This window comes from Colletotrichum acutatum (assembly GCF_030867785.1).
Source record: "Colletotrichum acutatum strain CBS 112980 chromosome Unknown BDZ83scaffold_11, whole genome shotgun sequence".
Lineage (NCBI taxonomy): Eukaryota > Fungi > Ascomycota > Sordariomycetes > Glomerellales > Glomerellaceae > Colletotrichum > Colletotrichum acutatum.
Genome location: NW_026849005.1, coordinates 40,162 through 56,192, shown reverse-complemented (window position 1 = coordinate 56,192; position 16,031 = coordinate 40,162). Strand labels below are relative to the sequence as shown.

Below are 16,031 nucleotides of genomic sequence, written 5' to 3'. Positions count from 1 at the left end.
AGTTCAGTACGGAGGATGTTCATCCCGTCTCTCATGTTGAAGTCAAAGTCTCTCTCGCAAGAATGAACAAAGTTTCAGAATACAAGCAAGGTATCTCCCGTGAACTTAAATCGGAACTACATCACGGACAACCGAAGTCCCGACGTGTTGGAAATCCCCAGCTTCTAGCCAGTCGAAGCATATCCTGCCGAGTTGACAGCCCTATGACTCGCATCGCACCCCAGCCGCAACGCGCAAGCGGCCACCAAGGCTATATTGATGCCTTTGCGCACCCAAACATATAGTACCGTGAGTACTCAACGGGGGAAACCCTAAATTGCGAGCATAAGTTTCAATCTAAATCCGCCATGTGGGATACCGAACGTCACACGTTCATCAAGGAATTTAATGCCGATCAGGCCCTGCAGCAACGATCACCTTTGATACGGAAAAAGGAACAAGTGGGGAGTCGTTGAAGTAATGCATTAATACAGACCAACAACCGCATTCTTATTCTCCGGCTCTCCCTCTTCATCTTCGAAATTCTACTATACCATACTAAAGCTCTTCATCACCCCATCATCTAATAAGAAAAACGAACAAAACAAACATGCATTTCCAATCTCTCTTCATCTTCGCCGCCGCCGCCCTCCTCGGCCAGGCTGCGGCCCAGATTCAGACAGTTGGGAGCAAGTGCAAACAGGTACCGGACTGTACCAAGGACAATGTCGGTGTAGCGTGCAAAGTCACCTGCGAGGACAACGTGAGTAGACCACCCGATTCTACCAGATCAATGGCAAAGCCTCAAACCCTCGCACATACTAATCTTCTCATACACAGCCTGGCGGCACTCGCATCACCAACGGATTCTGCAAGAATGGGGTCTTCGGATTCAGCTGCACTCCCTAAACCTTATTTGGGGGGGGGGGGGGGATAGTCACGATGCAACGACATCGACTTCCTTACACGAACTTTTGCACCATCTTTGGGGGAGGGCGATAGCATATTGGAGGGCGCGGTCAGCTAGCTTGACAGAGCGGTTGAATCAAACTTCCCATGCAAGACTGGGAAGGTGCTCTCAGTAGGATCGAAGAATGAACGAGCGGCCAGACATGACAGGATGGCGTTGGTGGAATTACTATTTTCTGTGAACGGTGCCTGCTAGATCACCCGGCGCTGTAATAGACATCCTTCATCATGCCAAAAACTTTTACCATGTCCCTAGAGATGGCTGGCGAATGCCGAGAGGCCCAGTTCATCCAACATCTCGTCGCATGATTCAAAAGCGTCACGAGTAAATATGTGGCGCGCACCGACGACTTCATACAGCCGGCGGGATAACTCTATTCACGCTCTATTTATATATCAAGAGTCGGCTCCCCCGAGCTGCCCTTATTCTGCGAATAGTCTGCCAGTATGAAGGACGGGAAAGAAAAAAAAGAAAGAAATCAGAAATTATTGCCTGCTGTGTAAGCCGCTTCGCGTGGAAGACGTGTCGACGACTATACGCGCTGATTACAGAATGCTAAAGCGAAGCTGGCGGCAGAGACGCTAGGATAAAAAACAAGCAAAGGGCCTTGGAACAAACTTCGCCATCTAGGAAGGCCTCAATGAACGGGAGGAGACTTTGTCGAGATCGCTTCGCGTTAGGCACGGCTCAAGAATCGAGATTTCTTCACAGTGATATCTCAACTCAAGACGGCCACAAAACATTTGAGAGACGTTGTTGTTGCTGTCTGGCGCGCGATTGCTCTATATTTTCCAGTGAATACCCTCGTACTATTGACGGGCAAGCAATTGTATTTTGGATGACTAGTTGTAGGGGCTATACATGTCTCCGAGGTAGATCAGATTGGTGGTAGGTAAGAGACGCCGCAAAGGAGATCTATTCACGGCAGACCAACGACTGGAAGCTTCCCCCGATTGAAGTCGTTGCCTCTCAGCCTCCCACTTCAGGAGGTGGGTACACTTATATATACTTGTAGATGTATAACACACATCTAAAAGCCCGATCCCAAACTCACATGCGGTTATACAGGAGACAGAAATTTGTTTATGATCGAATTGTACACTATATACAAGAATGGCATGACAAAGAACACCAGAAGTTACCCAAGCAATGCCCATGATTTCCTGTTCCGATGTAATTTGTTTTTTCCCACTCGCAAAAGATAACACCATTGAACCCGGCCGTGATGTATGTGTTGTCACCAAACCCCAAAAAATTTTTCCACCCCCTAGTTGAAGATAAACGATGCAAGCGAGATGCATGTTGGTAAAAAAGAAGACTCGTCGAAGAAAAAAGCGAAGCGAAGGAAGTTTTTGAATCCACTGATGGAAGAAGGGGGTTTCTTTCATGTCGTCGTCATGATCACGTTCTAATGTTGTTTTGATGTCGTGATGTTGTTTGATGGAGAGGTTGGTGTGGGTCAGGAAGAAACTAAGCTTGCTTGCTTTAGTTGCTCTTCGTCAGGCTGCGGGCCTCGAGGCAGAGACCGAACTTGGTCTGGCAACCGCAAGAGGGTCTGCACTGCAGAATCTTGCTGCCGCACTTGCCGGCGGCGGAGCAGCAGGAGCCGAAGGAGCTGCCCTCGCAGGTGAAGCCGGTGCTACCACCGCAGGTACCATCGGTGGAGGGGACAAGGGCGCCAGGGGCGGGAGCAGAGGCGGAAGGAGCGGCGGGGGCGGCAACGGAGGTGGAAGCCGGGACGGGGGCGGCCGAAGTCACGGGGGCAACGGTGGCGGCGGGCGCGCTGGTAGCGACGGGGTCCTCGGCGGCGTACTCAGCCGAAGGAGTAGCGGCGGGAGCAGAGGAAGAGGCAGCAACAGCGGTCTTGGAGGGGGTGGCGGAGGCGACGGCAGCGGCGGCAGTGTTGGCGGAGCCACCAAGGAGGTTGAGGTTGACGGCAGCGGGGATGGCGCCGGGGGCGGCGACGGTCTTAGCAGTCATCTCGATGGTGGGAGGTCCCTGCCAGTTGCCGGCCGTGCACTGGGCAGAGATGCCCTTGCACATGTTGTCGTTCCAGACGTAGCAGTTGGCGGCGCCGGTAGGAGGGGCGGAGTCGAAGCACACGTTACCCTGGGCGTAGCAAGCGTCGACAGCGGCCCAGCAGCCGGTCTGGGTGGTGTAGGCTTCGGGAGCCTTACCGCACCAGTTGGCGTTCTTGATCAGGCAGTCAGAGGGGACACCGCCCTCGAAGGAGGTGGACTTTGCGCTGGCGGAAGCGGTGCCGACGGGGCTGTAGGGCTCGGGGCCGGGGATGGGGTAGGGGTACTGCGGGTTGTCGTAGAGGTTGAAGTTGTTGCCGGCCTCGGAGCCGTCAATGTAGCCGGGGATGCTGACGGAGTACTGGGAGGGGATCTCGAGAGCGCCGGAGGGACCATCGGAGACGTGGATCTGGGCGCAGCCGACGTAGTACTGGGGGTCGTGAAGGCTGACGGCCTGGTGGAGGGCGAGGATCTCGGTGCGGACGAGGTAGTAACCAGCGGGAAGACCAGAGGGGAGCTCGACGGTCAAAAGACCCTTGTTGGCGATGAGCTTGTCGGTGCACCACTGCTGAGTGGACTCATCGTAGCCCTCGTCCCAGATCTTGAACCAGTTGGGGCCAGCGGCGGCGGTGGTCATGTCGTCAACCTTCTTGACATAGACGGAGCAAGGGCCCCTGTGGGAAGGGTCGATGGAGCCCTCAGCACGGGCATCGGGCCACTGGCGGAACTCGAAGGTGAGCTTGGAGTTGCCGGGGGCAGCGCAGGTGTAAGCGGCAGCGATCTGGCCGTCCTTGCCTATGGGTGATGTCAGTAAATGTGAATATCAAAATAAGCAGTGCCCAAGCTTGTTGATGCTGGACGAAGGCGTGGTAGTAGCTTACCGCAAGCCATGTCTTCGCTGGTCAGACCGGCAACGGGGGAGGTGGCGGTGTCTCCCTCCTTGGGCATACGGATGCAGGTAGCATCACCCTGGGACTCGCCGTTGATGTATAGCTTGGACATGAGGGTGTGGGCGTTGGCAGCGGCGGCCATGGCCAGGGCGGTGGTGAAGAACTTCATTTTGATGGGTTGAAAGTTGGGTATCCTGAGATGAGATGTTGCGTTTTTTGTGCAAGAAAGAACGTCGAGGTCCGAAAAAGATGGGTTTCTGTGTACAGCTGAGAGCAGGCCTGCTGAAGAAAGTCGAAATCGAAGATATCGAATGAAGGACTGAAATGTAGTTGGTGGTTTTGTTGCTTTGGTGTAAGCGCTTGGCTTTGCCTTGTTCAAGGAGTGGAACTGTTCAACAGTGACTTCGTGCTAGACGAGAGAGACTGAAGGAGCAAACGAACTGACGAAAAGTTGTTTGGCTCTGGTGGGTATAATGAATGTAAAGTTCGTTCAAGAAAGAGGACGAACAAGAAGGGAGTGTGGTATCAGCGGCCAGCTGTGTACAGAACGCGATGGGGGTCAGGGAACAAAAAGAGGAAGCGGCCCGATATCGAGGGCACCGAGATGGATTTATATCAACCAACCAACGGACCACAACCCCAGCGGTCCTTGACAGGGCGAGCCGCGAGAGAGGGCCTAGCATGGAGGGAGGGCGGCAGCGGTTTGCACAGTTGCAGTACGGATGCTCCATAGTGCCCTTGACCCTCTCCGAGGCTCCGTCATCCTGTTGGAAGAAGCACTAGCTGGGGGCGGAAGCGAATAGTGGCACTCTTGTTCAGCAAGAAGCTCAACCGCCTTGCACGCCCCCCCTTTAGACGTGCAGCTCCGCTCCTGCAAGGCCATAGACACCCCTGGTTTGGTTGCTTTCTCCATCTCTCATCTCGGGCGGCCTGGTACCTTGCAGTAGGCAACGGGCTGTGGACTCTGGGTGGCGGGCAGCAAGTTGGCTGTTGGCAACCACCCCCACTCGCCTTGTCCACTACTGCAGTACTACAGAGAGTTCTGTGACTTCTGTCTTCCTCGTCACCATCCTATCTGTGCCTCTTCCGCGCCGCCATCTTGCCCCCAGTTCCCGTCTTGCAGGTTACATTGGGTGGTGCGCTAGCGCGGCCATTCTACCGAAAAAAGGCATGCTTCAAGACAAATTGCCGCCGCTGGGTTGGTGGAGTTCCCACTGGAAAGCTGGAAAGGATACGGGATCTGCCATGGAGGGTTGCCTCTGTTCAGCCTTTCTCTGCCTGCCTAAGCTAGCCAAGGGTGTCAGATCATGGTGCCGGGGTCGAGGGGGCACAGCAGAGAGATACCGTGAAGAGAGAGAGACAGATACGGGTGTGCTTGTGTGTGTGGTGGTGAGATGATTCTGCCCGAGAGGAGCGAAGTGTGAACAGTGAGAGAGAAGAAAAAACAGCCTGACCAACAGGAAAGAAGCCTGGGCCCTTGCCAAGAGAAAAACCACTGACAAACATAGAGGAAGTTCATATTGCAGGGACTCGTGGCGTGCGTTAGTGGGGACAACGGAGATGGGAACATGAAACAGAAGTGGGCGGCGCTACTGGGGGCACTTTGGGGGTACGTATCGTTGGTATCTCACTTCCTTCCCATCTTCCTGCCATCCATCCCATCGTCCCTTCCATGGATTTCATCCCATCCTTCCCATCCATGGACCATGATCCATCCCTCTTGCCCTCGTCGTCCGAACCCGCCCCGCCCTGATGGATACGTACCTGACTGTGGTTTTTGTCTAGTTCCATTGCCGTCGCCTTCGGGGAATTACTGCGTAGGATTTTCCAAGGCACAGAGAACAAACAAGACCAAATGATCGACCAAGAGCCGAACAACGAATTAGACGAGCGTTGTTATCATACCACACACAGGATGTCAGGATCAGAGAGGCATTTCCCTCAGCCCTGGGTCCGTGGTCTGCGGGTACGAATGGGTAGCCGCGTCCACTTCTCTCTCCTCCCCGAGTGCCCGAGTCCCCCGACAACGCGCACAGTCTGGACTCTCTGGAGTCTGCCCACAGGAATACCAAGACCGGATCATCGTCATGGAAGGACGAAGAAGCCCGGTAGCTGCAGATGGAGCCAGACATTCCCGCGCTACAATTCTCCCACCAAACGATGTACTGTGCTGACACGCATACCTATGTGCATGTAAATGCCTCTGACCTCAGCAGAGATCGAGCGATGGAAACGCGCAGAGCCGAAAGTTCAGACGCCGTTTTAAGATTCGTCGATCTCCCCTGGCACTAAACCAATTCGGCCCATCTCGAAAAGCCGAAATGGTGCAGATTCGCGTGTGACGCGCGGGGTTCAGGAGAAAGGAGGGGGTTTACTCGAGTCAAATACGGATACTGTCAATCAAAAAATCCCGAAAGTATGACTTCAGGAGATACCTTCCTGTGATACCTCAGAGGCGGACCGGAAAGTAAAATCTAGGGGGTCCAGGGGCTCGGGAGGGAGGCTGTCACCAGCTAGATAACTCGCACTTCAGCTTTTTAAACTCGTGTTTAGTTCCGCCTCCGCCGCCACAAGTTCGGCCGTTTGACCATGACACCAACGACACTTTGTCTCGAAAAGGCGAAGAAGGCAGGCTGGGTTGGGCTGGGGCCGGCTAGCTGCCCGTCTGTCTAATGTCTATCGCCCGAGAAGTTTCGCTTGGCTGCGTCGATTGATCGTCTCGTTGACTGATTGGCGCAAGGGGTAGCGGGAACAATTTGAAGAAGGGGGTTGGAAAGTGTTTGTCTTAACACAGAAGGGGGAAAGAAGAAACAATCTGTCACTTGAGATCTTGGTCCGAAAAAGTACCAAAAAATGAGACGAACCGTGATTGAGGCGAGACAAGTCAATCAACTCCTAACTTGCCTCCCGTTGAAGTGCATACTCATAGAGTACATGTCTGCTGAGGTGCGTTAGCTAATCCATACGAATAAGGCCTGGAATGACACCGAGCACAGTAAGGTTAAAACGTTTAGGCAAACTGTTTTGAAACTTGGGAAACGCACCTTAACAGCAATTAACTAAGCTACCAGGTAAGCTTGAACTGCAAAGTCGTAACGTACTAAACACATAATTGGGCCGAGGGACCCAGAGCCACGCATGTCCCGGCACCAGGTATCACCTCTTGAGCCTTTCCCACTTCCAACGCCTCGATCCATTTTCTCCAGTGTACCAAGATCCAGAAACTCCAAGAGTCCAGCCAAGTTCTAGCCCATTCTTTTTCTGAACTATGAGTTGTGATGAATTCTTTCGATTTTACTCCAGTAATCATTTCCCCAGGTTACATTACAGCGAGAGAAAAAAAAAAACCACAAAAAAAAGTCTTGTTTCTTCGTCGCGGACCAGTTGGTGACCAGGCGTCACGCCCTGCCAAGAAGCCCACTCCAGATCCCACCAGCGTGCCAGTCAAACCTGTCAGGTTACTCCATAACCTGTCCCGAGCCGCTGTTTCGTTTTTGCCAATGAACTCTGGGACATTCCACACGAACCACGCGAGAGGGAAGAGGGGGGGGGGGGGACGTTCGTCTCGTCTTTCCCCCTCCCTTTCCCTCCAGCCGCATCCGAATTCCAAAAATCTAAATCCGAACTAACCGTCGTCCCTTTTTCGTTTCCCGATTGGCAGCTGAATATAGCCAAACATCACACACGCAGCCGCCAGCCGCCCAGCCGCCTTACTGCGTCAAACGTGCATTCTCAATTCTCAGCAGCGTTAGGTTGCTTGCTGACTTTTGGGGCCGGCCCCCTTGAATGTGCCCCCATATGTCCCCCAACCCCTGAATCAGAACGAAAAGAGGACCAGCAAACGACTGGCTCCCATTCATCGCTGACAAGATCCTCGAAAATCTCGCAGCCCAACCTTGTTCTCCACAGTTTCCGCGGTATCTCTCTCCCAGTCTCCCTTCTTCAATCCATGATCCATGGATCCCTACCAAGCTGTGGACTTTCCCTGGTGGCCCGTGGGACGACATCACAGACTCGCAGAGACAGAGACACGGAGAGAGAGGGAGGAAAAAGGGGCGGTCCGGTGTCTAGATTTCCCGACTCGTGGTTCACTGGTCTCTCTGCCCGCCAGAATGTAGCCGAAATCCACCGTCTGCCCGGGACACCCGTCGGATCTCATATTCACTCGCATAGAACCTCACTGCTCACTCTCATTCACCCTACTCTCAACCTCAATCTCTCATTCCCTCTCCCGCGGACCATGACCATGTCCATGACCATGGACCGTGGTGGCCCGTGAGTTATGAACCCATAAACCCGTAAGAATCCCACTTTCCATGTGGACAATGCACAATCTCGGAGCGACTCCTCTTCATCCATCTCGCTTCTTTCTTGATTTGATCAAAGGTGTTTAATTATGTTTATCCCGCTTACCGGATCCTCCCTCTGGGCCTCTGCTTGTGCTCACACTCTTTTTTTGCTCTGTTTATCGCGCGCAATTACTGCCTTGTTCCTAGTCATCAATCCATACCTATAACGGTCGAGACTCAGCTTGTTGGCAGTGGCCCTCTGCACGAGTTTTTACCTATTATGTATACAGTATCCATTTTCTGTTGATTATGTTCAGAGTGTCCCAGGGCCGTGCTTGCCCATTCATCACCTGGGGAAGAAGCCGCGTCCGAAGAAGACAATCCTATTGTTCTCCCTCCCTCCCTCCTCCACTGAGGACGGCGGGTCAGACACGTTTTTTCATCAACGAGCATTCCAGCACCGCCCAAAGTGTGACCAGGGGCAAAAGAACAATGGGCAGCGAGAAGTGTACATACCAGAGTTGGTCACTGGTGAGACAGGAATCACCATGATAGAAAATGACTCGGGCACAGGCCGAGCCTCAATCGCATATCCACAGCCCACACCGCAGCCCGAGAGTGCGCGCGGCGTCCCCAGATGAAATCTTGATTGCAATTCCAATATCAAGCGCTGCGGCAGCCTCTCTCTGTATCCACTGATGATTAAGTTCGCCTCTCCCGCCCACTCGCCCGTCCCGAAAGAATAGCTTGTTTGTCTTGCACCGCCCACACTCGCTGGTCTAGCAGCAAGACATACCTAACTCGCTCTCCCCTTGCGGATTACCGTATGTCTGTCTTGTCTGATGCCTTGCCGCTACGTCCGCACCATGTCCTGAACTACTGTCCAACATGCCAAGACAAAACATCTCAGACATTGATCGAATCTGGGACCTTGAAACTTTCCAGTTTCGTTAGGCTGTTGCAGCACTAGTTGTCGAAAGTCAGACACCTTGTTTCGGTGTGCACGTGTGCCTCGTATGTGCGCATCCGAGAGAGCACCTGAGAATGAGGGATGTGCTGCGCTGCGGCTGCGGCTGCTTGCGCAAAACGATTGTTCCCGTCTTGGCGAAAAGGGAACAAGCACACTGCCCGTCGACGTAGCGAGTCTAGATGACGTACGTCATGTCGTGGCCGTTTGTTGTTTACTGCTACTCTCCTGATGGGCTCGAAAACCATCCCAAGCCAAAACTTTGCTTCTTATCCCCCAATCTGTCAACTTTGTCTGGGGTTTCTGGATTGTCTCTAATCGGGTTGCCTCAGCCGACGATGATTGATACGATCCAGTTTCCCTTGCTGGGTACCACCGCATGCTTAATCCATGAAGCTTGACCGGGTGCGTTCAGTAAAGAAGCACACCATGCCCGCGTCAGCTTCTTAGTCGTGATAAACTGGCATGTTTTAGACGGTTGGCTCTGTCTGAAAGGAGTAGAGCATTGTCTAAACTCTGCAAGACGTGGTTGAGATGGTGTCGTACTATTCACCAGGTATTCTCAATGAATGAAGATCCCCACTTAGCCGCGTCCTGAAATACACCCGTCTCTGTAGTATGTTGTCTATGATTTGCTCATAGGAACTCCTCGCAGCAGTCATGCGTCGAGGTCAGTTGTCAGGTGCCACGACTATACTAAGCGCAACCACACCGGCCAACCATAGCTTGCTACGAGAACATCACACCGGACGACTTGGGGCATCAGGGCGAGAAACTGGGTGGCAGAGAGGAGAGGTTTCTTGATGAATCATAATCCGCCCAGGGAGAAGCGTTTCCAGCCTATGACAAGAGCAGGAGCAAGAAAGAGAGGGACACGATTTGTGTCACTCCTCTTACTCAACTCGTAGTCCCTCCACTCCGTCTCCTAAGCAGTTCCCCGACTCCTCCTTCGCGGAAGCTAAATCACATCTACTATTACACCACACCCCCAAAAAGTCTCTATGCAAAAGGCCGAACCTGTCACTCCCCTCCATAATGCAGTTTTCCAGCGTTCATTGGTTGAATATTCCAGGTAAATTGAATACTGGGCGGGGAGTCATGCACCCTCCCTTACTTCGCTCTCATATTTGGAGTTTCTTTTGATACACGGTATTGTACACACGCCAAAGACCTCGTGGGTATCTTTTACACCTTTTTTTTTGGTTTGAGTCGTTTCTGGCAGATTTCTCTCTGTTTATGACTCGTTGATCTTGGCGAGGATCCTAGGTGAAGGGAATCACGTTAGTGACCTTATCTTTCTTTTGGTAACACGCATCGAACCGCTTGCTAGCTGAAAGGGTTTGTGTGGTAAAAGGGGTGTTGTAGACTTACTCGCTGTCACGGAAGAGGTGGTACTCCTCCTCACCGACCTTGACGGGGGAGCCGCCGAACTGCATCACATCTTGTCAGCCCACCGGATCCATATGTTGTGCTTGTTCAACCTAATCGCCCATCCTGTCTTCACCCGCCCCCATCATCCCATCACTCTATTTCCACTTCCGCCGACATAATGCGGTGAAGGAGATATCAAATAACGAGGTGCTAGGCACTGCATATTCCCAACTGTCACCGCCCCTCATAGGCTAGGTCGCAGAAGCAGGGAAGCAGAGAAGCGGGGAGGATCGATGACTGGCGCCGCAGTCGATGTTGCCGTCAGGGATCGAAAACGTACCTGGGGGATCAGGACGCGGTCACCAGAGGCGACGCCCATGGGTAACCGCTTGCCGTCTCTGTCGAGGGCACCGGGGCCGACGGCGAGGACCTTGGCCTCGTTGAGCTCCTTGACGGAGGACTCGGGAAGGAAGATGCCGCTGGCGGTCTTGGTCTCGGCCTTGACGCGCTGGACGAGGACGCGGTCGAGGAGGGGCGCAAGGGCGCGGATGGAGCGGAAGGAGGCAGACTGCAATGCGTCTGGTCAGCAAAATGGCTTCGTGAGATGTGACATTGCTGTCAATGGCGACAGACAATGCCAGGGGGACAACATGGGGGATGCCCGTCTTGCGGCCGATCTAAGGGGAAGGCTGCCGCCGAGACTGCGGCGTGATATTGAGGATGCCAACGTACCATTGTGACTGTTGTGATGGAATTAACAGCGAGAGCGGCAACTTTGGTCTGTTGGAGGGATTGGGCGGATGACGATCGGTGAAGTGTGAAGTCGATATGGGGGGACGAACTTTAAGCCTTGAAGCTATTCCAAGAGCTTCCAGAATGTCAACAATTTTTTGGACCGATCGGCCAAAGGATTTCCCGGAAGCCCCACCGTCACATACCCCTGGATATCGTCCGATTGGCTGCAAATGCCGAGGAAGACGGATGTACTTACCAATCGACCATATCGCATTTAACGTATGGACACAGACCATCCATGGATGAAGATGAGTTACTCCCCTACCTCGACTTGCCTTGGATCCTATATCTCTTGATATCACTCGATCACGATTGGCTACCTAGGTCGACGTATTGAGTATTTTCTGAATAGTATTATCTACCTATCTAATTCAATCGCTTGATCCAAGGCCGTGAGCGGAGCCGCAGCATCTTCTACAAAACCTCAAGACGGACTCCGATACCACCCAAGCTCCAATATCATCGCTGTTTCCCCAACCACGAGGGGCTCATGTCATTCCAAATGTCGTCCACACCCTACCCATTCCAAAACCCCGTCTACAACCGGTTAAACGCCTTTCGGACATGCAATTTGTGGTGACCGCGCCCGTGCAGTGACTCCTACTTCGGGGGCTGTGGTGGCTCAAGAGTGTGAATGTGATCCTCTGCGTGTACAACGCGGCCCGGCTCGGGTTGTTGGCATATGACTGTGTTGGCAACCCAAGGCTCATCGAGAATTTCTTGCATCGTCGCACGATCCTTCACCTTGATCTCCAGCATGCGGCCAATGATGTGACGGCTCTCGCGAGGGAGCAGGCGCAAGATCCTCCAGGGACCTCTTATGACCTCTTTCTTGTCTGCTGGTTGCTGGCCGTCAGACTTGGCCGAAATCTGTGTCGAGCTTCCCTGTGCTACACTCCCCTCGCCGTCTTTGGGAGCTTCCTTCTGGTTCTCCTTCTGGCTTTCTTTCGGCTCGTGCTTGTGAGTATGATGCTTGCCGTCCTCGAAAATGTCTCTCTGAGGAGTGTTGGAGAGGTCGTTCGCAGACTTTGACGGCATAATCAGCTTTTTGGGGTCATGTCCTGCTGTTGGCTCGGCGGCGAAAAGCTTGAACGAGTTGTCCGTCATGCGAGGGACCTTCCACGGAAATCTGCGTAATGTCATACAGCAAAAGATGATTGCTAATGACCAAATATCGACCGCTTGGGGATCATATTTTCGTTCGTCGTAAACTTCAGGAGCCAGGTAAGGATCGGAGCCCACGATGCCTATAATCAATTAGCCAATACGTCGAAGCCAATTTGAATGGAAGACTCACCTGAAGCGAGGACAATGTCGCTCTCGAAAGGATACTTGTAAACGTGGGCACTACCAAAGTCGATGATTTTCATAATCCCATGCTCACTGACCACGACGTTGTCAAGCTTCAAATCCCGATGAGCAAGTCCCATGCTGTGCAGATATGTCACACCATTGAGGATCTGCAGGAAGCAGCAGCCGACCTCCTCTCGTGTCATCTTGCCAGTCATAACACATGCGAAAAGGTCAAACGGAGCGTACTCCATGACCTCGTACCACTTGCCCTTCTCCTGCAGGATATCCAGTGTTTCGATAACATTGCCGTGGTGTAAAGTTGACCCAACACAAAATTCAGCCGTCAGCTTCTTGACGTACTCTTTCTCGGTTTCGTAAGAGTGTCTCGGTCGGAATTCCTTTACAGCGAAAACGACACCATCATCACTGCGCTTCATCAAACGAACGGATCCTCCAGCACCCGATCCGAGGACTCTGCCGAGCTTTCCATATTTCGAAGTAAGTCCGTGGTCGTCTCCAAACGGAACGTGTTGCGACCCTCTAGTAGGGGGTGTCTTGGTGCCCGAGCGAACCGATGATGGGGAAGCTTCCCTCTTCATCTTGTGATGTCCGCCGACCTTGAAAAACCTCTTCAAGTCGGCAAAGGAGCCTTGTCTGCTCGTGATGCTAGCCGAGTCATCGTGAGGAACCTGCAGCTCATCGCCATGTCCCTTCATACCCAAGAGCCCGGAGTGTCGTTTGTCGCTTGCTCGGCCTAGACTTGAAGTAGAACCAGATGGCGAGGACCCGTGCTTGTTCTTCCGGCGCGAAAAGACGAATCTTGAATCGATCTGGCCCCGCTGAGGGGCGGGAGCCGGTGGTTGACGTTTGTGAGCCGCATAAGGGTCGTTGGCATCTCCGCCTGGCGTCATCGGCTTGGAGTAGTACAATGAGGCCCGAGACGGACTAGATTCTCGTGAAACCGGCACTGATCCTCCAGGACCAACAGAGAACATTCCTCTCCTATGCGACCTCGTGTCGTGTGGTTGGTCTTCTGCCGAAGCTGATCGCTGAGGTACCTCCTCCGTGGACTTGCCTCGGACGGGCAACTCTTTCCTGGTCGATGATGGTGGTGAGTCCTGAGAGGACGAGGCCTGCGGGGTGATGACATGGGGGTCGCTCGTGGATGACTTGCGATCGTCATTTTGATCTCTGCTCTTCCTGGCTGTCGGGTCTGAGGGATCGGTCCCCGCCGGGGTCAGGGGAGGTGACTGCATCGGATGCGCCGGACCAAACCGCGGCGATTTCGGTCCGCTGGAGTTCGGGGTTGGCAGTCGACTGTTGTCAGATTCTTCCTCTCGTGAACCGACCTATAGGTGCCGGTGGTTAGTAAGAAGCAAGCTGTGCAGGCTGGTGCGTGCGATGCAATGGCCGAGTGGTGTTGTCATGACAGGTTGGGGGGGTAAGTGGGACGAGCATGAGACTGATCATTGGAGGTTCCGACGAGGAGCTCCATCGACAAGAAGCCTCAGATGATTATAGCGAAGACGATGTGAGATGTTTGGGGAAGACGAGTCTGAACGTCGAGGCAGTGTTGGTTGGGTGGAGGGGTAGGTATGAGACTTTGAAACACAAGGTATCAGGGCGGACGCCCAAGCCAACAGGAAGCAACGTCAAGAAGCTCCGAGACCACGCATAAACTGAAGAGTTATGACGGAACAGACTACTTACGCGTGATGCAGGTAGTGAGTATGGCTCGAAGCCAAAGACGTTCATCCGGCGCTGCTGCAACGGTGCACCTTGGAGGGACTTGGAGAGAGCTCTAATCTGATCGGGCGTGACTTCGGCCAAGGATTCTTCGCCGTCTCCGGTCGCGGCGTCGGTGGGAGAAAGAGTCTCGGTGGGTGATGTCGTGGTGACGGTTGGCGTTATCTCTTCGACGGAAGAAGCGAAGCGGACAGCGGGAGCATCTTGAGGGGGCATCTTGTCGTCTTTGTGGATATTTGGGTTATCTGGAGGATTGTGGGTGATTTCTAGGCATTGCGCACAGTGGTCAGCACAAGACGGGATCTGCGTTGAGGATAAGATGCAGGCTTGGGGCATGAGCGTATGTGTGAGGGTGAGCGTGAACGTGGGACATTGGGCGAGTGAGTGTTTGTTTGACTGTGACATGCGCAACAGACGAACCGAGGGCGGGGTTGCGCGCGCCGGAACAGACGGAAGGATATGGCGTTTGTACCTGGGACTTTAACGTCCTCTTTCTGAGGATCGCGGGCGGGAGACGGGGTAGCCATGGGCTTGGCTGGAGCTGCAGGCAGTGACTGTTTGTCGTCTGCAGCTTCTCTGGAGTCGAAAGAGGACGATGATGACAACGGATGGCGGGGAAGAGGAGCGAGAGGGAAGAAAACCAGGACCAAACGACGACAACACGAAGGGCCGGGCTTGGGAAAGAGAAAAGTACGGATACCCAGGACTAGGTGGATGAGTGAGGTGTGGATGCCAATTGCGGATGGTGGGGCACTTTGAGATGCACTAAGACTAAGAGTCAATGGAAGTACCTAATCACTACGTATCTGATGGGAAGGTACTGGTGAAATGCATACGGCATGGGTACGGAGTAGACGTTACAAAAATTTGAAGGTCCATGCCGGAGGATCTCTCCCTACCCTGTGATTTGACATTATTCAACAACATTGTCGCAAGCTCTAGGTTCTCATCTCACGTCTTATTCTGTATGGATCTGGCTCAAGACTCGGATGAACAGGCGAAGAACGACCTAAGTCGCCTGAGACTACATTGGCGGTATGTAGACACCGGGGCCCGAGGGGAAAATATCAGAGTGAGAGTCCGAACCCGGTGCAGATACGTATCGCGGAATCTCGAGTGCGCTGTTCACGGGTCCGTCTGACCTCCCGTAACCCGCGCCGAGCCAGGTACTGTCATATGGGAAGGTATTGTAGGGAGTATACATTGGAAAGGTGGGAGGGTCAGCAAGTACACGATACTTGTGCTAAGTGAGTGAGCTTGAAAAGGATGCAATCTGAATGGTCAACTGGATCGTTCTCCATTCCTTATCGGGGAAGCGGTGGGCTGGATAAGACACGGTGACATGGCACTGGAGCACCAGGGCCGCCGAAAGGGAGCCGAGAAAAGGGAAGGGGCGCCCTGGGCTGGAGACTGGAGGCTTTTTTTTTACGGCTTGGAGCCTTGGAGACGGCTTGGGAACGGGAGAAATACTTGGCAGTACCCCCAAAATCATGGATGCATTGCGCGTATCTGCATCAGGAACCCGGCTCAAGGAGAGAAGGCCCTTGCCTGCCCTGCGCGCATGGCAGCTCGCCAGCTCCTGCCTGTCCCTGTGGTGATCGGAATATTCTATTTTTTTTTTTCTACCTCATGACCAGCCGGTTCTAATTTCCTGGACTTGCCCTTTCGTGGTCCGTCGGTCATCGGCTTTTTCCAAGATCCCTCCAGAGAGTG

The 16,031-nt window shown here is 53.4% G+C and overlaps 5 protein-coding genes across 5 annotated transcripts; 2 read left to right on the top strand and 3 right to left on the bottom strand.

Moving 5' to 3' along the window:
- Positions 1 to 589: 589 nt before the first annotated feature.
- BDZ83DRAFT_748186 (uncharacterized protein) lies at positions 590 to 888 on the top strand (the record flags this gene model as incomplete). The annotated part of the gene is made up of 2 exons (XM_060513575.1): positions 590 to 742; positions 820 to 888. The coding sequence occupies 2 exons, from the start codon at positions 590 to 592 to the stop codon at positions 886 to 888; spliced, it is 222 nt and encodes a 73-aa protein (XP_060369466.1).
- Positions 889 to 2,434: 1,546 nt separating this feature from the next.
- Positions 2,435 to 4,026, bottom strand: BDZ83DRAFT_568385 (glycosyl hydrolase family 61-domain-containing protein; the record flags this gene model as incomplete). The annotated part of the gene is made up of 2 exons (XM_060504063.1): positions 2,435 to 3,762; positions 3,849 to 4,026. The coding sequence occupies 2 exons, from the start codon at positions 4,024 to 4,026 to the stop codon at positions 2,435 to 2,437; spliced, it is 1,506 nt and encodes a 501-aa protein (XP_060369465.1).
- Positions 4,027 to 5,315: 1,289 nt separating this feature from the next.
- On the top strand, positions 5,316 to 6,294 carry BDZ83DRAFT_31575 (uncharacterized protein). Its single transcript, XM_060502335.1, has 2 exons — positions 5,316 to 5,466; positions 5,643 to 6,294. The coding sequence occupies exons 1-2, from the start codon at positions 5,426 to 5,428 to the stop codon at positions 6,052 to 6,054; spliced, it is 453 nt and encodes a 150-aa protein (XP_060369464.1). The 5' UTR covers positions 5,316 to 5,425; the 3' UTR covers positions 6,055 to 6,294.
- Positions 6,295 to 10,291: 3,997 nt separating this feature from the next.
- BDZ83DRAFT_605017 (chaperonin 10 kDa subunit) lies at positions 10,292 to 11,319 on the bottom strand. The gene is made up of 4 exons (XM_060507308.1): positions 11,217 to 11,319; positions 10,825 to 11,052; positions 10,485 to 10,543; positions 10,292 to 10,375 (listed from the first exon to the last, which is right to left on the bottom strand). Exons 1-4 carry the CDS (start codon positions 11,217 to 11,219, stop codon positions 10,348 to 10,350), a joined length of 318 nt encoding a protein of 105 aa, XP_060369463.1. The 5' UTR covers positions 11,220 to 11,319; the 3' UTR covers positions 10,292 to 10,347.
- Positions 11,320 to 11,879: 560 nt separating this feature from the next.
- BDZ83DRAFT_568240 (kinase-like domain-containing protein) lies at positions 11,880 to 14,534 on the bottom strand (the record flags this gene model as incomplete). The annotated part of the gene is made up of 3 exons (XM_060504043.1): positions 11,880 to 12,526; positions 12,577 to 13,921; positions 14,283 to 14,534. The coding sequence occupies 3 exons, from the start codon at positions 14,532 to 14,534 to the stop codon at positions 11,880 to 11,882; spliced, it is 2,244 nt and encodes a 747-aa protein (XP_060369462.1).
- Positions 14,535 to 16,031: the final 1,497 nt, after the last annotated feature.